Raw genomic sequence first — 18516 nt, forward strand, 5'->3', positions numbered from 1 at the left:
TCCAATTCATATTTTCTCTTATGGTGTAAAATGCATAATATCTATGTACAAAAAACAAATAGGCTCGGGCATTTTTGCCATGCTTTACATTAAATGCTTATATGCATAAGCATATTTATGCCTTATGAAACTAAAGGCATAATTTGTCAATAAACATACAGTAGCATATACAGTTATTATAATATGAAATGCACAATTTCTCATAGCAATCATGAAAAATCAATCAGATATGCTCAGGTATTTATACCAACACTGAATTAAATATCTCTTTTTTTTAAATAAAAAAATACTAGCAAATATAAAAATATGTTAATATATGCAACATGGTTAAATATTATTAAATGTAGCTATGTTAATAATATTCAGATTCAAAAGATCATCATTTAATTTCTTCAGTAAACACGGACTGTCAAGTGGATCTGTTCAGGGTCAGAAACATGAAACACAATGCAGAAATATATTGAGAATAAATATATAGCTGTCATAATGAACGGTTGTTAACTATGGCATTTAATGACACAAGGGCAAGAGAGAAAAACTGCAGAGGCAAAGTAATAAAGCATCAACTTTTCATTTGCCCAAGAAAGATGAAGAGAAATCTCACTAGAATGTGTGTTATTATACTGCTATTCATTTGTCACTCTCTCTATTAACAATACCCCAAATAAATAAACCAATCTGAAAAAAAAATCAGGAGCAATAAACTGTGACTTGGTTATCTGTAAAGTTTAAACACAATATAGAATTGAATATGTGATAGAAAAACTAATATAATAAGAAAATGTACATAACTAGAAAAAATTACATAATTTTCTAAGCAGCTGATGAAAACTATTAATATGAGAGAAATTACATCAGGGTTTTCTGTATTATTAATGCTGCATTATGCATTCATTCATTTTCTTGTCGGCTTAGTCCCTTTATTAATCCAGGGTCGCACACTCACACACAACAGACAATTTGGCCTACCCAATTCACCTGAAACTGTGGGGGAAACCGGAGCACCCAGAGAAAACCCATGCGAATGCAAGGAGAACATGCAAACTCCACACAGAAACGCCAATTGAGCCGAGGTTCGAATCAGCATCCAAGCAGCCTTCTTGTTGTGAGGCGACAGCACCTACTGCACCACTGCATCGCTTATTATGCATTAACATTACTAAAAAATACAAGTTTACATTTAGTTTGAGTCTGAGCTTTCGGGCCCAAGAAGGTAGCCTTGTTTTGATCAGGTTTAATCACTTTGGGTAACTTTTTCGGCATTAGTGATGATAAACCCAAACTGGACCAATCAGCCTTGAGAAAAAGGACATATACTGTTCAATAAAGCTACTCCCAGTCCCTATGCATATATTTTATTGCTCCAAATTAAAGCCTTTTACAATTAAATCATTTTAAATTTTGTCTTTTGTTGCTAATAATTCATTTATATGAAACCAATCATAATTATTTACATATTATATATTCAAATACTTTTAAAATGGTCAGTTAATATTAGTAATTGCTTTAAATGTCAAATTTACATTAAAATATTTACACATACACAAGCTTTATTATAAAAGCTTTTAAAACTATCACTTGAGCTATTTACATTGATTGATTAGCTTTGATCAAATTAATAATTTTTACTTGTTATTTAAAACTTTTAGCTGCATCAACAATGTTTATTTATGCCTTTTAAATGTATTTAAATTCATAATATTTCTGAAATCGTCAACAGAATTGTGAATTGCGCTGACTCTCTCATGTGTCCTGTGATTGGCTGTTTGCTGCACATGTCACAATTTTAGCTGTATGTGGTCCAGAGCTCATTTCAAACTCTAGATTAAACCCTGAGGATGTTCATATCAAGTTTTGTAAAACCCCTAAACCTGATCTTAACCCGATTTGCTTTGGTTTTGTCAACCTGAAAATTACTCTGCAACCCTAAGTTTGTTCAACACGTGTTGTCCAACAGGTTTTAGAAAGGTCTAACAGGGATTTTTCTTCTGTCATTTTTTGTCAATGTACACTTAATATGTGGCTCATGACAAATAGCGAAATCTGTATATTCAGCAATGGCTATAAGGTTAATTTCATAATTCATAATTAATTTCAAATCACGCAATGATATAACATTTACATGATTGTATTATTAAAGTGAAGTCTTTTGGCTCAGTGGTTAGCACTGTCGCTCTCTGTGTTATGTTTTCCCTGTGTTGGCGTGGGTTCCTCTGGGTACTCCGGTTTCCCCCACAGTCCAAAGACATGCACTATAGGTTAATTGAATAAACTGAATTTGCCATTGCGTATTAGTGTGTGTGAATACGAGAGTGTATTTTCCAGTACTGTGTTACGGCCGGAAGGGCATCTGCTTAAAATGCTGGAATAGTTGCCGGTTCATTCCACTGTGGCGCTGTCAAGTCTTCATATTTATTGTGCTTTTAATGAAATGAATAAAAATTTTGTAAAAGCCACTTAAATGTTCAGAAAAAAGAATACAACGCCATATTATTTCAGTTTGTGGGACATTTTCAGTGTGTGCAGAGTAGTGGTAGAATGCTAGTGTAGTATAGATAATTTACCACAGCAGTACAGGGATAGTACACCCAAAATGTTGAAATCTTCTGTTGAGCACAATAAAAGATATTTTGAAGAATGCTGGTTGCCAAGTTAAAGCCTTTTACAATATAAACAAGCTTGATATGAACATGCAGGGTTTAATCCATAGTTTGAAAGGAACTCCACATGCAAACAAAACTGTGACATGTAGCAAACAGCTAATCACAGGACACACGAGAGAGTCAGCGCAATTCACATCTCTGTTGAAGACTTCAGAAATATTATAATTTTAGGGCGGAGTGGTGGCACAGTGGGTAGCGCTGTCGCCTCACAGCAAGAAGGTCACTAGTTCTAGCCTCGCCTGGGTTAGTTGGTGTTCCTGTGTGGAGTTTGCATGTTCTCACCGTGTTTTTGCGGGTTTCCTCCAGGTGCTCCGGTTTCCCCAAAAGTCCAAAGAAATGTGCTATAGGTGAATTGGGTAAGCTAAATTGTCTGTAGTGTACGTGTGTGAATGAGACTATATGGGTGTTTCCCATTGATAGGTTGCAGCTGGAAGGACATCCGCTGCATAAAACATGTGCTGGATAAGTTAATTCCGCTGTGGCGACCCCAGATTAATAAATAAACTAAGCCAAAAAGCTAATTAATGAATGAATAAATTATTATTTTAAATACATTCACAAGGCATAAATAAACACTGTTGATGAAGCTAAAAGTTTTGGATATCAAGTAAATATTATTGATTATATCGAAGCAAATCAATCATCTGATAATGCAGGTTCACAGACTGTTTAAATTGACAGTTTTAAAATCTTGTATAGTAAAGCTCATTTCTATGTAAATAAAAATGAGCTTACTGACTTCCATAGAAGAAAAAATCTTGCGAAGTCAATGGGTCCCAGCAACCAGCATTTTTCAGAATATCTTCTTTTGTGTTCAACAGAAGAAAGAAACTCAAATCGGATTTGAACAAGAAAGTAGTAATTTTTATTTTTGGGTGAACTATCCCTTTGATAATGTCACCCTTGAAGAGCAATCCACTAAAAGAAGCTCCACTAACCCAAACCAAGCATGCCAGAGGTAAGAGAGGTAAGACACCAAAAGTCCACCAATTGATAGAAATGGAGAAGGCACCCAATGATATGATTTAAAAGAGATTTATCCTCTTAAAAATGATGTGTGGTCAGGAGCCACAGGTGTTCATTTTGCTTTGCCTGTGTATGTTTTTTTTCCCCCCGACTCTCAAAGCTGTGGTAGAATTTGTCTTGCAATTCATGAATCACAAAAGACCAGTTTCAGCTTTTCTTGCCAAGGGAAAAAACGTACCTTCATCTTGGATGGTGTGGAGGTAAGCAGACTAAATTGTTAGTGAATTTCATTTCTGAGTAAACTGCAAATTTATTCAAATAAAGCTCTTTTATGGGTTTGCCTTTGCACCTTGATTTGACCTTAAACATTGATCAAACATTCTACGGCCTCTGCAGTAATAATTACTACCACAAGATGGCAATGTTTGCTAATAAAACACTGAATAAGATCCATGACTACGCACTAACAGCCGAGTGTAACTTTTTAGGACAATGCTATTATCATTCAATAGTAAATGTGCTCGTCTTTTAGTTACCTCAGAACAAATTGGCTGAGGCTCATTCGAAATTCATTCTGTCGACATGATTATTTTCTGTTAAATAATTTTAACAACACCCATCCTAATTTGCAACCAGGTGTCGAAAGTCGTGTTTTATGCACAAATTCCAGCTCTAAGGGTTTAAATGCTGCGTGCCACCATGGGCTCGAGACATGGTGACGTCAGCGCCGAAACACTGAACTAAACAAGCCGCGTGAGCCTCTTTCGGAGCGCTCGGCCTGCCCAAACCACTTTGGATAGTTACCCAGCGTCTGATCCGGGGAGTTGAACAGTGTATTCGCCTGCGTGTCTTCAGTCTGTCACCGTGTCTCCCTGAGAGAAGTCCACACAGACGAGCGCTCCAAAATGTCCGAGAAGCCAGAGGCAGATTCGGAGGGAAGCTGGTACGGAGAGGATTTCGAGAAGATTGATCGGTTTGGGAGAACCAGCTCCGCCCGGCGTGATGTCTTGGGAGAGGAGAGACAGACAAGAGACTGGGAGGACGAGTCAAGTGTGGAGAAACAGTTTTCCAGCCATCCCGAAAGCGACCGGCAACCGCTCCCTGTTGTCATGGAAACTGCTTCCACAGGTAATGCGATTTTGATCCGTCCCATCATAAATGCATGTAATTTGACAAACCTCGATGCTTAACTTCTCTGTCGACCGACCGGGGCCTTGTTGTCAGGTAGCAGTTTACCTTGACGGGTTGACTGACTGGCTCTGAGAGTGGAACTGTTCTGGTAAATTTGGGGCTGAACATCGGGAATTTGACGGCTCTCTTAAGCACTTTTTGAGGAAGGAATTTTGAGAAATGTCATTATTTATTGAACTGACCAAATTGTAAGATGGTTTTAAGTGTAGAATTTTAAATCAATTCAAAAGGGGTCAGTGTTTACACCATTTTTTTTAGAAGTTGTTAGGCTGACAATCGATTCCTATCATATTATGTGATGTTAATAGGCCTATTTCCCAGTCGAAATATTGAGACATATTTGTTAGTTGAAATTTATAACATTAACTTTAGCCAATAGGATACATGTCTCACGGAACAAGGTAACACTTAGTTAATTTTGAAAGTTGAATAGGCTATAAAGTTTTAAATAAGTTCAGGGAATTGTACCAAAATGCTTCAAATTACTTCTAAAAGGAACTGTCATAATCATCCTGATAAAAATCATAGAAAAGATCAGAATCAAAGGAAAAAATTATGAAGTTCTATTTTTTCTATTTTTCATTTCTATTTTTTCTTCATAAGCACAAAGTCCTGATTAGTACTGAATTTGTGTTATTTTTTAACTGTTAACTTTATTTTTCAGTACTGTTTTGCAATTTAGCCTAGATACTACTCATCATTCATAATAACAAACACCATAGCCTACTACTCCTGAACGTAATTCAGGTAGTTCTCTTAAAAAGTTAGTAGTACACTGTAAGTGCACGTTAAGTACACTGATATAAAGTACAACAACTTGACATTTACTGATAACTATACTGATGATTAACTGTGCAAGAAACAAATAAGTTCAAAGTCCTCGTAAAATCAAAAGTAACCATATGATTTTCAGTTAAATTATTAGAAAAATTCTAATAATTCAGGGGGGCTAATAATTCGGACTTTAACTGTATGTATATAGAAGTCATGTTTGCTAGCACTCAAATAACCTAATTGTGAGTTATAAAACAGTGAGCTAATGCGGAAATGGTACAAGGTGCATAGTAAGGGAAAAATAAATCAAATTATCACATAATGCGGGAGTTAAATAGCAAGAAAAAGTGCCTCAACTGCTGCTAATGGCTCTTTACTCTGGAACAGCCAAATAAAAGGAGATTTTCCCTCGATTAATAACCTTTTTAAATTCAGAGAGTCCTCACAGAGGTTAAGTGTGGTTTCTTGTGGCACTCATTGGAAATTCTCCCGCCCGGCCTCTAAACAATTAGTATTAATTGATGAAGTAGATCCAGCATCTAGCCTCTTAAAGTTATAAATGCATTGTGAGTCACAAAGTTTCATATGTGTATGAATCACCGGCGGATTTACATTGAGGAGAGAATTAAAAACAGAATTCTGTGGTAAAATACTATTATCAGACTGAATCTCTCTGATTAACATCTGAATCTCTCATTAGCACAGTCTCATTACTCACCGACTTTTAAAGGATTTCATACTTGGTAATTTGATAGCCTGTCAATGGATCACATTTAGAGCACGTGTGGAACTTTTTGTCATCTCTGTATGAAACATAATTGTGACCTTTGGTACTGATCCTGAATGATTTTGACCACCTCTTTAAAGTCTAGGTTGACATGACATAAAAATCAACATCTACAAGCCATATATTAAAAAAAAAATATCCTCTGCAGGGCTCAACAATAAGGACTGCCCGATGGCCCGGGGCCAGCGATTGAGATGCTTGGGACAGTAGACAGGATGGTTACTGGCCCGATTGGGCCACTGCTGCCTTGTCACTAAAGTTTATTTTGCCTTTGACTATTTGTCAATTGCATGCAAATACAGCCTTTGAATTGACAAACAGTTTGGGTTTTCAAGCCTTCAAATGCTACCTTCTCGGTTCCTTTTATCTGATTGGATGTTGTGAGCACGTTATTTTTTTCAGTATCAACCAGTACAGCAAAGAGACAGCAACATGGCGACAACATCAAACGATGATGCTAATGAAAAACATTTGTTTTTAACATCTTGGAAGCAGACATTTACAAGGGTGCACCACAACTAAAAAATAAAGCAATATTTTGTACAGTTTGCCGTCAATTTGGCAGGTCAACCATCAACACTTTGAACTTGGCTCATTTTACATTTATTAATTTTTTTTCAACATTTAAGTTCTAGATATACAAACATTGTAACACTTTTTTTTATTTGTGGCTAAGAAATAGCTCTTCTTTTTTTATTGGTGAGCCCAGTAAAAATATTGGCAGGGCAAGTAAAAATCTTAACCACTGGTCCGATCGGGCCAGTAGAAAAAATCCTTAGCGTTGAACCCTGCTCTGTCATCTGAAGTGACGTAGCTGCCACATTTGTTCTCATTAAGTCAAAGCATAATGTTTTAAAATATATCACTATTCTAGCCATTTAAATCTGATTACTTTGTCATATCAGATGACACACTGCAAATTGCCTAGCTTCATCTTGAGCAAATAAATGAGCTATTTTTACTTTGCTTCAGTCTTTAATTTCTTCAGCTCTTGGAGTTGTAGCCAGTCACTTGTTCTTAATGTCAACTTAATCTGGTTTCCATTGACAACATTACACAAAAATGCTCACATCCCTACAGTTAAAAGTTTCTCTGCATTTGAAATGAAGAAATCTGACAGTTTTAGGCCCAATACCAATTCTGTTTTTGTACAACTACCCCTTCCCTTGGCCCTTGAAACAGAGTGAGAAAGGAAGGGCTTCAAAATTTACCCCTAAGAAATGGGATACCACTACAGCACCTGCCCACGTCATCATATTTCATTCTGATCTCTTGATTCATATGAGATTAACGATCACGACTGCTGTAGTTATTCCCATTGTGTTATTTTTGGGTATTTATCTTTAAGAAATCACTGAAGGCATATATTATGGTAACATAATGGTATAACGCGGCAATAAGCTTGTAACTGTACTGTGCATTTACACCGTGGCCATATTCATTTACGTAAACATACAAAAACAACATTAACTTTATATCAGACTCTGTAAAATGGTCATTCACAGCCACTAGACTTTTCTGACAGTTTATTCGAGTGTCGCATGTTGTGGGACTTCTATACAGGAGTTATTATTATTTTAGTTTTTTTTTTTAATACTAGTTTGTGCATCTCCTCACTTCTGTGTGCAGCTACAGTATGCTGCCATTGTAGGTGGTGTATTCTGGGAAATTTTCTTACCCCTTGGTTTCGAGTGTGATCCTAAAAGTCTCCATTTCGAGGGCTATCTAGCCCTTCCCCTTAGCCCTACTCCTTTAAGCCAAAGAGAATTGGGATATCCCTACCCCTTCACGTGAACGCGCAAAATAAAAGGTAGGAGCAAGGGGAAGTGTTTAGGGGTGTACATGGGATTTGGCTTTAAAGGGCCATGAACCCCTTCGTTTCAGCAGGGTGTTTTCACACCTCTACTTTGGAAAAAGCCAGAAAAGTGGGCGTGTCCAGCTCTGTTTAGGGGGGAGTGTCAGAGGAGCAAAAGTGGGATGGTGTGGGAATGTCGATTTGACTACGCGCTGAGTTTCAGAGTCAAAACACACACACACACACACAGGGGAGAAAGGGACTGTGTTTACATGGACATCTGTAATCAAATTATTTGCCAAATTATTAAATGGTGTACTTCAACTGCAGTTTGGCACTTTCATTCAGGGAATTGATTTGTGCCCCTAGTGACAAACGAGATATTTGATTCGAGGAACTGCTGTAAGCGTGTATTTTTATTGCAATGTTTTATACCGCACGGCGAATGAGAGAAAAAAATAAACTCCGCATTTCTCTGTAACTTAGATGCACTCAGCAGGTAAGCCACGTGTGTTATTCCGGTCGCAAAAAGCGGTGAAAATCCTACACGACGGTAATAGTTTGGTTGTGGTGCTAACATGTTTACACTCGGTGCAATAGTTAGTTCGATACGAACAAACTAAATAAACAAAGGCAACTGGTCGCTCACTTACCAAATCTGTAGAGAAAGGACAATCCACAGCAACTAGAACCGCGTCTTTATTAAGAGGAGACGAGCAGCGAATCCGGATCTCTATTTGCAGAAGAGAAAAGCTCTTGGGTAAGCAACGTTCCTAGACATGTAAGTTATTGTTGTCGCGTGTCGCGTCGCATATATTGTAATCCACATGTGAGTCCAGCTGCGCTCTCACAGAGAGAAAATGAAAACAAAACTGGACTTGAAATTATGAAAGCAACACTGCACGCTTGTTTTGCCAGCACAATGTGGCGTCTCTGCCGTCTACACAGTAACATTAATGAATATTAATGAAGTTGCACAATAGAGCGCGCTGATTGGTTTGAACCAAGCCTTACTCATGCGTTAATGCAGCACAATTGGAGACGTAATACGGGACGCCCCGGTACAGACGTCCAGTCAACACGCTGGAATACACGCTAAGATCTCATGGCCGTGACGCAGCTTCAAAAATTTGTTTCAAACCGGAAGTACGAATTTGCTCGAAATAACGCAAAAACTACCAATTTTCACTTTTTAGTCAGATATATGTGTCCTAATAGTGTTTTTAGCAGTGTGGGACACATATACGACTGTCAACAGCTCAAAAAATGTGTTTCGTGACCCTTTAATGTGTGCCCATGTGAACCTGAAATTTGTGGTTTGTGGTTTTTAATTTCACCATATGTAAGCTGATCCACACTGTTCTTTTTCAGGAATACCAATAGCATTTGTTTTCAATTGACATGAATCAGAAATCAATTTAGAAAAATATTGAGTCTAAATGAAAACTTGCAGACCAAAATCCAGTTGAATCTGGAAATCTGAACTGATACAGACGTAATCAAAGAGTCACTTACATGTGATGCACCCAAAGGATGTTTTTTTTTTCAATTCATAATGAAGACTGACGCATCAGTATAAAGCTTGAAATGTTTTAAATGACACAACTCAAAGGTAAAGCAAAAATACAGATTGTGTCATTTGAATACTTGCTCTTGAATAATTGAATACTTTAATACTGCACAGAATATAGCTAATAATTTTTTTTTGTTAATGGTTATTGCATAGAAAGGAATACAGAAGTATAACATCAATAAAACATTTCCCACCAAATGTGAGTTTACTCATATTTTTTTTTAATCAAAAAGTTACATACTGGAGTTTCCTCCTGTTAAAACTTAGATTTTGAAATGTAAAGAAAACCTTTGTTTTAGTGCCATCACATGTTAGTGACTCCTTATACTTTTAGTTAGATCATTTTAAAGTTAGAGCTTTACCTTGCCATTTGTACATGAATAATTTAGTGGACAGAGGTGAAACACAACCTCTGACAGAATGCATTTGACTTTAATTCCTTCCAAGGAAGAGCCAGTCTAAAAAAGCACATCTATATTGGATCTATTAATAATTTTGCTTTCAGTATGATACTAAAACATCTCAATTTTTCCTCTAGCATTTATTATCTTTGCCTTGGTCACATTTAGGCATCATGTTACATTTTGCATTTGTGCAAGAACAATTAAAAACCTGATTTTCTCCACAGACTGAAACCAAGTCTGCACTAAATAGCAAGTCTGTTGCATGTGTGTGACACTACTTTATTTTGCACATATAATGAGCAATTATATATCATGTGTCGGTTGTGTAATGGAGAGACCCCTCTGTGCTGTCTTTAATAATCCACCGATCAGACACCATGAAGCCTTTGAGTTGTATTCTAGACAGTCAGTTCATTGTTTTTAATGTCTTCGCTTCAGTGAGTCGTGATTCATTAGGAAGCTGGAATGCAAGTTTACTTTCTTCTTCACACACATACTGTACAGATAGTGTTTTTGGTTTCAGATTATCAAATGTGCAGCAAAGAGTGAGAAAATAAGATCAAATAAGCAAATGAGATTAAAAGAAACTTTCTCTTAGCTGTAAGATATGCATCTCATTACACTCTCTTAGCTCCTTCTGCCAGGAATTTGATAAATATTTACACTCTATGTAGTGAATAAATACACAGTGATTAAATTCTGTTACATAATGTGAAGAAACTCTTTACTGCTCCAAGCTGTTCATATTCATTTATGTGTAATTACTCTTGTTTTTCGGGAAAAATATCTCAACATATCTGTATATAAACATATGGTGTATATTATTTTACAGCATTTTATATCTTACAATTATCTAAGACTATGAGACTATCATTTATATGTTTTTTTCTGACTTATGAACAAATATTCCTAATTTTTTTTTAGCTATTTATCCTTTAAAAAAGATTGTACTGAGAAAAGAACAGCTTCAAACTCTTTGCATTATTTTATATAAACATTTTTCTGGCATTCTCTTTCCACATTCATTTTCTCTCACAGTATTTCAGATTACATCCATAATGCATTTGCCTTTTTTTTTTTTTTGCTGGGCTTAATTTATATTATAGATAAACATGTTCTACTAGACTGGGTTATCTGAGAATATGTATAACAAAATGAATCACTGACAAGTTTATTTGTATGGATATTTCAGCAGATTTTCAACTGATGTTTCAGATATGTTGAGGTCAAATACTTGTGATAATACTTGATCTAAACATAATATGTGATACAAACATCGAATAAACTACTAAATTATATATTTTCATTGGAGTAAAAGTAATAAAAATAAAGGTAAACTATTTATTTCTCGTACTGTAATACTGTTTAATTTTATTATTCGTTAGAATATTAAATAGGTCAAACTGGTCTGCCACAGCAGAATGAACCGCCAATTACTCTCATACATGTTTTATTCAGCGGATGCCTTTCTAGCTGCAACCCAGCACAGAGAGGTCACTAATTCTTAAAGGACTTATGCTAATTTGTCCATTCTTTGTCCACTGTTAAACCAGATTTCTACAAACAAATTATCGTTATGTCTTCAAGAAAATCTAATTTTCCTTCAGGAAATGAATTTGCCATATAATACTAAATTCTTTAGTGTTTAAACAGTATCACTATATTATGTATTTTATTTTAAGTATTTTACTACACTGTTCACAAACAGTAAAAGTGTTTGTTCTTTTTCATTTTTAAGATTTTAAGTGCAACTTTCTCTGTAAACCTGCAGTCATCTGCTGGAGCAGTTTGTTTTCAAAATGAGAAGTACCTCCAACAGCTGCTTCGGCTCTTCACAACCATTCGCAAATCTGTTCTGTTAAAGAAGTAAATCTGGTGCATTCGTACACAGACAGACTAATCATGTGAAAGTGTGCCTGGGGTGTCTTGGCACAAACTCCTCTCACGTGCCATGGACCAGTGAGTGTTGTCCTGATCTTCCTTTTGCCAGATCTTTCTGTTGTGTTGAGATGAGAGGCTCTAATATATTGTGCTTCCACTGGGGCTAAAAAGAAATCAGCAGTGTAACGATACATTGTTAAAATATGAAATTTCAACATAAAAGTGTGTTAATATGTAAGCAACAAGCAGTTAATTTTATCCAAGAGTAATGCCTTTATGACATACAATCCAGTCAAGTCTTGTTTGATATACAGCATTTTATGCAGTAGACTATATATTAAAGCAAGGGTTACAATATTTACTGTATTAACATGGAAAAAGCACACCAGTCATGTATTAGATTGCAATTACAATATTCGTTTATACTATTAAGCCAGTTATCATGCAATTTCTGCACTGAGAGTTATTTACAGTGTTAAAGAGTTAAATTCCGATGCAAATCATTGACCAAGTGTTAAAAACATGAACGTATGACAGAGTATGTATTTGCTAATAATCATTTTCAGAAACATTTTTATTTTCAAGCATGGCTCAAGTTGACATATCTAAGGGTGGAGCTCCTTATATGACCACTTTGCATGGTAAACCATACACACCCACACAAGACAGCAAGAGTGGCAAGCATTAAAACACTTCACTCAGGATAAGGAAGTTGCTACAGCACTGCGCAGGACTTGTTCAATAATAGCTTCAAAGAAGTGTGTTTTTGGTTGTAAAGGGAAGTTGATGTTGTTCAGCCATAGTTAATTTAAGATGCAAAGATTTCCCCCTGTTTTATTTGCCCATGTAAGATGTCTTGTAGGTCAACTGGTTGACTCAGTATATCCACCAAAAGCTTTTTCTGGAGAGAAAAGCAAAGAAAAAATCTGTCTCTCATAGGCCTTTTTTTGTTTCAGTAGGGTGCTTGTAACCTTAAATATAGGTTAAAACATTATTATTTTTGCAGCTCAGTTTATAGCACTGTCGCCAGTTGGCATTTCTGTGTGGAGTTTGCATGTTCTCCCTGTATTTGTGTGGGTTTGCTCTGGGTGCTCCGGTTTCCCCCAGTCCAAATAAATGCGCTATAGGTAAATTGGGTGAACTAAATTAGCCATAGTGTATGAGTGTGTGTAAATGCGAGAGTGTATAGGTGTTTCCCAGTACTGAGTTGCGAACGAAAGGGCATTTGCTGCATAAAACATGTGACAGAATTTTTGCCGGTTCATTCTGCTGCAGCGACCCCTAAAAAATAAGCGACTAAGCCGAAGGAAAATGAATGAATGAATGGTATTATTTTTTGTTTCAGATATTTAGTCACATTATTCTCAAAATCATTCTGCATAAATCTACAGATTTGTTACAAAATTCTGTCTGCAGATAATTACACTCTCATAAATAAAGGTACACAAGCTGTCACTGGGGTGGTACCTTTTCAAAAGATACACATTTGTACTTGAAGAGTCCATATTGTTACCTACAAATTTTAAGAGGAACACTGGTACTTTTTAGGTACTAATATGTACCCTTGAGGTATTAATGTCGACCTTTTAGGTACAAATTTGTAGCTTTTGAAAAGGACAGCTTGCGTACCTTTATTTCTGAGAGTGTGGGGTGTTTCTGTGATGCACAGCTTTGATGTTAATAGATGTGTTTGAAACTCACTGACATTTCTGTCAGATGTGGTTGAAGTGTGTGCACGAGAAATGTTCTCCTAATTCAGTGTCTGCGGTCAGATAAGATGCTGAAATAGTCAATAGTCAGCATCCTCCTTATGATCACATGCAAAGCATAATGGGTAGTTTGCGTTGTAGACAATAAGTGTATAAGAATAAAAAACACTAAAGACTTTATAAGTTTTCAGAGGAATTATGGGTTCAATACTTAGTTCAGGGTGTTCTCTGTTAATGAGCTGGTGATCTTGAATTACTGTAGGTGTGTTAGACAAAGGAGACATGCAAAACGTGCAGAGCCGTGGGTCCCCTGGACCTAGATTGATAAGCACTGCTTTACAGGGACTCAAGATTAATATAGAAATTGGGGTTTGAGGACTGATTTTTCTTATTCTCAATTTATTTGGCAGTGATAATAGTTGAATATTATATAACAATAACAACTGAAGGAGCATTACACCTCTAGATTTTGTCAAAACAAGAGTAATATTGTTTCAATTATGTGTTGTTATACAATTATGTTAAATACATAATTGCATTGCTTTGAAACATAACCCTGTGTTGCTTTCCCTGCCTGTCTCTTTTTGTCATCGTTATTTATTAAGGAGATCTTGTGTGACTTCGTCCATGCCTTCCTGTGAAGATAGACCTGGCGCTGACCAGAAATAACACAGACTCCAGGAAGGAAGTTTTCACAATGATCTTTCTAGGCTCCGTTATAATTGTCAGAGCTGCACAACAAAGAAAAGAGTAATTCACTTCATGCAAAAAGTCGAGTACACACTTGTGAGTCAAAGGGCCAACATAACCAGAATATCAAAGAGTACATTCAAAATAATGAACATGTAAGAGCACTACTGGGCCCAACAAAAAAGAATTGTATTGCTCCTGCATGGTGACTTTTCCTGGAAGGTAGATCAGCCCAATTTAAAACAAAGGTTAAATGGTCATTTTATTGCAAAAATGAAAATTCTGTCACCAGCTACTTGCTCTTGTTGTGTTGTTTCAAAGCCATAAAAAGTGAACTCCTTGATTTAAAGTATTTTAAGTCAAAACAGAGGTTTCTGTTCTACTGCACTCATGTGCTTATTTCATATAACCTATTTTACATATTTAATAGTTGAGCAGTGGTGACACTCCTGAAGCTGTACAGTGTTATAAAGCTTTGATCTGTTCATTAATCTGAACTGTGGATCCTGCTTATTCCCCAGTAAGTGCTTTAGGATTAAGAGGAGAAGTGATTAGCACAGTAGTGTTAACACCACTGTCAATGCCTGATTCTTTCCCAACAAACATACACCCATCCATACACACTTCCTTGAACCAGTATGTAACCATTTTCGATATTTTGTAATTTCCAAGACAGAGAAAACTAAACGATCATTTCTCCTCATATTGTTCAGTCGCCACAGTATTGTTTTAAGTTGACTTGTTAATTTTCTGATATTGTTCACACCCTATTGCAATTGTTGTGCGATTCTTGAATGTTTATCATCTAAATTTGACTATACTAGACACCTTTGCATTTTTTTAATGAGCCTCTATTATGGGTTTTTGAAAATGACCTTCTATTTAGTGTGTAACACAGCTCTAAGTGAATGAAATCATCCAGCTGAAGTTTAAATCTGAAAGTGCACCTTGTTTAAAACTATTGATTTTTTAACGAAGTAGTCGACTCAGAGTCGAGCAAATGAATCGTGTCGGTTCAGATCTTTTGCCTGAATGCATCAACCTCGACATTGTACATCACCAAACATGTAGAACCGGTTCCGGTAAAACGTGAATGCGCCTTTCCCATCAGACAATAGTGTAGCGTGGGGAATCACGGGGCTGATCATGACACGAAGATAACGATCACTGACAGATGGAGATTCGGCTATGGGGAATAAAGGGTTAAATTTCATTTTCACAACAACAACACAGTATAGCCAACAGTGTTCTGTGTTTGTTCCTGTCATTTTTCTGATTTTTGATAAAATAACATACTCTGCAGCACGGAATTCACCGTTTGTTATTAAAGGAAAGGTCAGCAACGACTATCACGTATGGGACTTTGTCAGACTTTGTCAGAAACTGTTACAGTTCATATGGATTAGTTTCTTCTAACTCTGGATCATAACATGTAAGTTTAATTAAAATTGTTGTCTTGTTTTGTGTAGTTTGCTAAATATGTTTTTGTGTGTGTGTGTGTTATAAGTTTGTAATTACTTAAATTTGATAGACCAGTGCCTGTAGTGTATCTCTCAGGTTATATACGTTTGTGGCTGTTCACGTTGCGTCCATAACCACGTTGAAAATATGATGCGTGCTTCTTTCTTGAGCTATTTAAATGTGTTTCTGAACTCGTGATCCTCTGCCGTTTATCTTTGCTATGGCCACCACTGGCTGTTCCCACACACACAGCGTGGTAAATTTTCAAAATAGTTCAACTTTTGCCACTGTGTGGATTAATACTGAATGTGTGTTGTTGTTATTACTTGGGGTTCGGGTTAAGAGCCGAATAATATGCTGCTGTTTAACTACATTACTTTATTGCATTCCTGTATTGGGCTCTCACATACTCTCTGCTGCTTCATAGCCGTGGGGGACATTTTTCGCGCTGAACCCAATCAACCAATGACAACAGACTGGATTGTTGGACCAATCAGCTCAGATTAGCCTCCCGCATAGAAGGGGTTTGGAAACAAATGAGTTGCTGAACGAATCATTTGGTAGTCGTTGGGATAATTAGGTAAACATAAATGCATATTACAAGACAATGAAAGTTTTTTTTGACCTTGCACCCAAATCAGCCTGTTATTGGAGACCCCCAAAACCAAAACATGACCTATTATAATGACAAATAGGGGCTCTTCTAAAAATCCAGCCTTGATGAGCATAAGAAATTAAAAGAAAAACATAAATTCTGGCAAGAAAAACAAAAATTATAATGAAAGGTTACAGTTCAGTAATCTTTAAGGTCTCCACTATAATATAGTTGTAGTTCAAGCCAACAGATTTTACTAAATGTCAAAAAGGTCCAATTTTGATTTTATGGAGACCACACTGGAAAACACCAGAGTCCATGGCTAGATCAGAATAGAATTTGCTTAAGACAGAAGACGGACATTTTCTCACCATTTACTCGCATTCAAGTGTTTTTTAACACAAATGAAGAAATTCTGAAGAATGTTGGGAAATGCAGCCATTGACATCAATAGCAACAGAAATACTATGGAGGTCAATGGCTGTTTTTTTCCCAACATTCTTCAGTATGTCCTTTGTGTTCAACAGAAAACAGAAAGTCAATCTGGTTTGGAACAATAGGGTATATGTAGAAGCACACAGAAGGACTTTTAATTTGTCAGTAACCAGGGTCAAACGCTTCCGGTGAACTGTATGCCGTTACAAATTTGGCACGTTTAAGGTCTGTTTTCTTAAAAAAAAAAAAAAAATTCACTGCCTAAATGATATACGCTATAAAGTGGGTCTCAGAATGTAAAGAAGCACTGGATTAAATACCATTTTTCCGTGCCATATCTTTAAATTATTCAAATTTATTTTACTCCAGTATTTTCAATTGCGTTTCTGAGCTTGTCTGGTGATCCTGACAGGTGCGTGCATTTAAATATATATATTTTTTTGTATCTCAGTTTATGCTTCAATAACTAAATGAACGCTGAAGTCTATTTAACTGATTGTATTTTAATTACATTACAGCATCGATGCAGTAAAAGGAACCGTCTAAAATTTAAAACGTCACATTAACTGTTCATCTGAAGTTTATCAGTATGGGAAGAAACACTAGCTCTGCATGCAGTATACCCTATTAGAGGGTAAGCAAATTATGACAATCTTTTTCATTAAGTTTTTCCATTTAAACTTTTTTTTTTACTTTTAACTTTCATTAATTTTCCATTTAACTATCAATTATTTATTATATAAATGGGAGAAATCTTTAATAGTGTTCATTTGGACCAACACATGATTTATTCCTGTTTTTCAAAATGCAAGCAATATTATAAGTGTGCAGGTAGAATACCTCTAAATGAAGGTTCAGTACTGAAGAATATCATGTGCTTTTGCTATCAATGTGTTTAGGAGAGGATGAGTCATGGTTAAATGTTAAAGATGAGAGGTGTGGGCTGGGGACTGTGTGGTGTGAACAAGCATCATCCCTCACATTCTAAAATGTTTCTGTGACCATCGCTGTGGTCTGCAGGTACAGTCTGCAGGTACAGTTTGGTTATTGTGCTGGTCACCAATGAGATTAAGAAGAGTGTATGTTGATATTGGTTGTTTTTGAAAATTCATGGGCTGTCTTCTCACACTACACTTTTTCATAGATCCTCACACTTCTTAGATACCGATGGTTAAAAATAGATTCCCTGTGGAGTCAGTTTGCCCAGTGAATGTAGGGCAGCACAGAGACAGAGGCACAGGCTCTCTGATGGAGCGGGGTCACGTTAACACAAGTCATGAGATTATCCACTGTTACACATCTGTAGTTTGGAGGGAAACACACCTGATCCTGATGTCAAAAATATACCATGTAAAGTCCAACGAAACGTTTAAAAAAATTAATCTAGAATAAACATGACAACTAAAATGCAATTCCGAAATCTGACACCCGCTTCGAATGTTATCACTCGATTGAATGGCTGTCATCAGTGAACTAGTAGGCGCAGAAGGCTACTGGCCCATATCTATCAGCTGATAACCACATAATGCCCATTTAATTGATTGATAACATTCGAATCAGCTAAATCTGACAGACTGTTTTATTTGCTAAAT

The 18516-nt window shown here is 36.3% G+C and overlaps 1 protein-coding gene across 4 annotated transcripts in view; it reads left to right on the forward strand.

Moving 5' to 3' along the window:
• The first annotated feature begins 4366 nt into the window (after positions 1-4366).
• rtn1b (reticulon 1b) overlaps positions 4367-18516 on the forward strand; it is a 58155-nt gene continuing 44005 nt past the window's right edge. For 2 of the 4 annotated variants that reach the window (NM_001328271.2, NM_001328270.2), the window contains 1 exon segment: positions 4367-4757. In NM_001328271.2, the coding sequence (NP_001315200.1) occupies positions 4535-4757 (223 nt within the window). In that variant the 5' untranslated portion in view covers positions 4367-4534. 4 annotated transcript variants of the gene reach the window in all.

Source organism: Danio rerio, chromosome 20, assembly GCF_052040795.2.
Source record: "Danio rerio strain M-AB ecotype USA chromosome 20, GRCz13ab, whole genome shotgun sequence".
Lineage (NCBI taxonomy): Eukaryota > Metazoa > Chordata > Actinopteri > Cypriniformes > Danionidae > Danio > Danio rerio.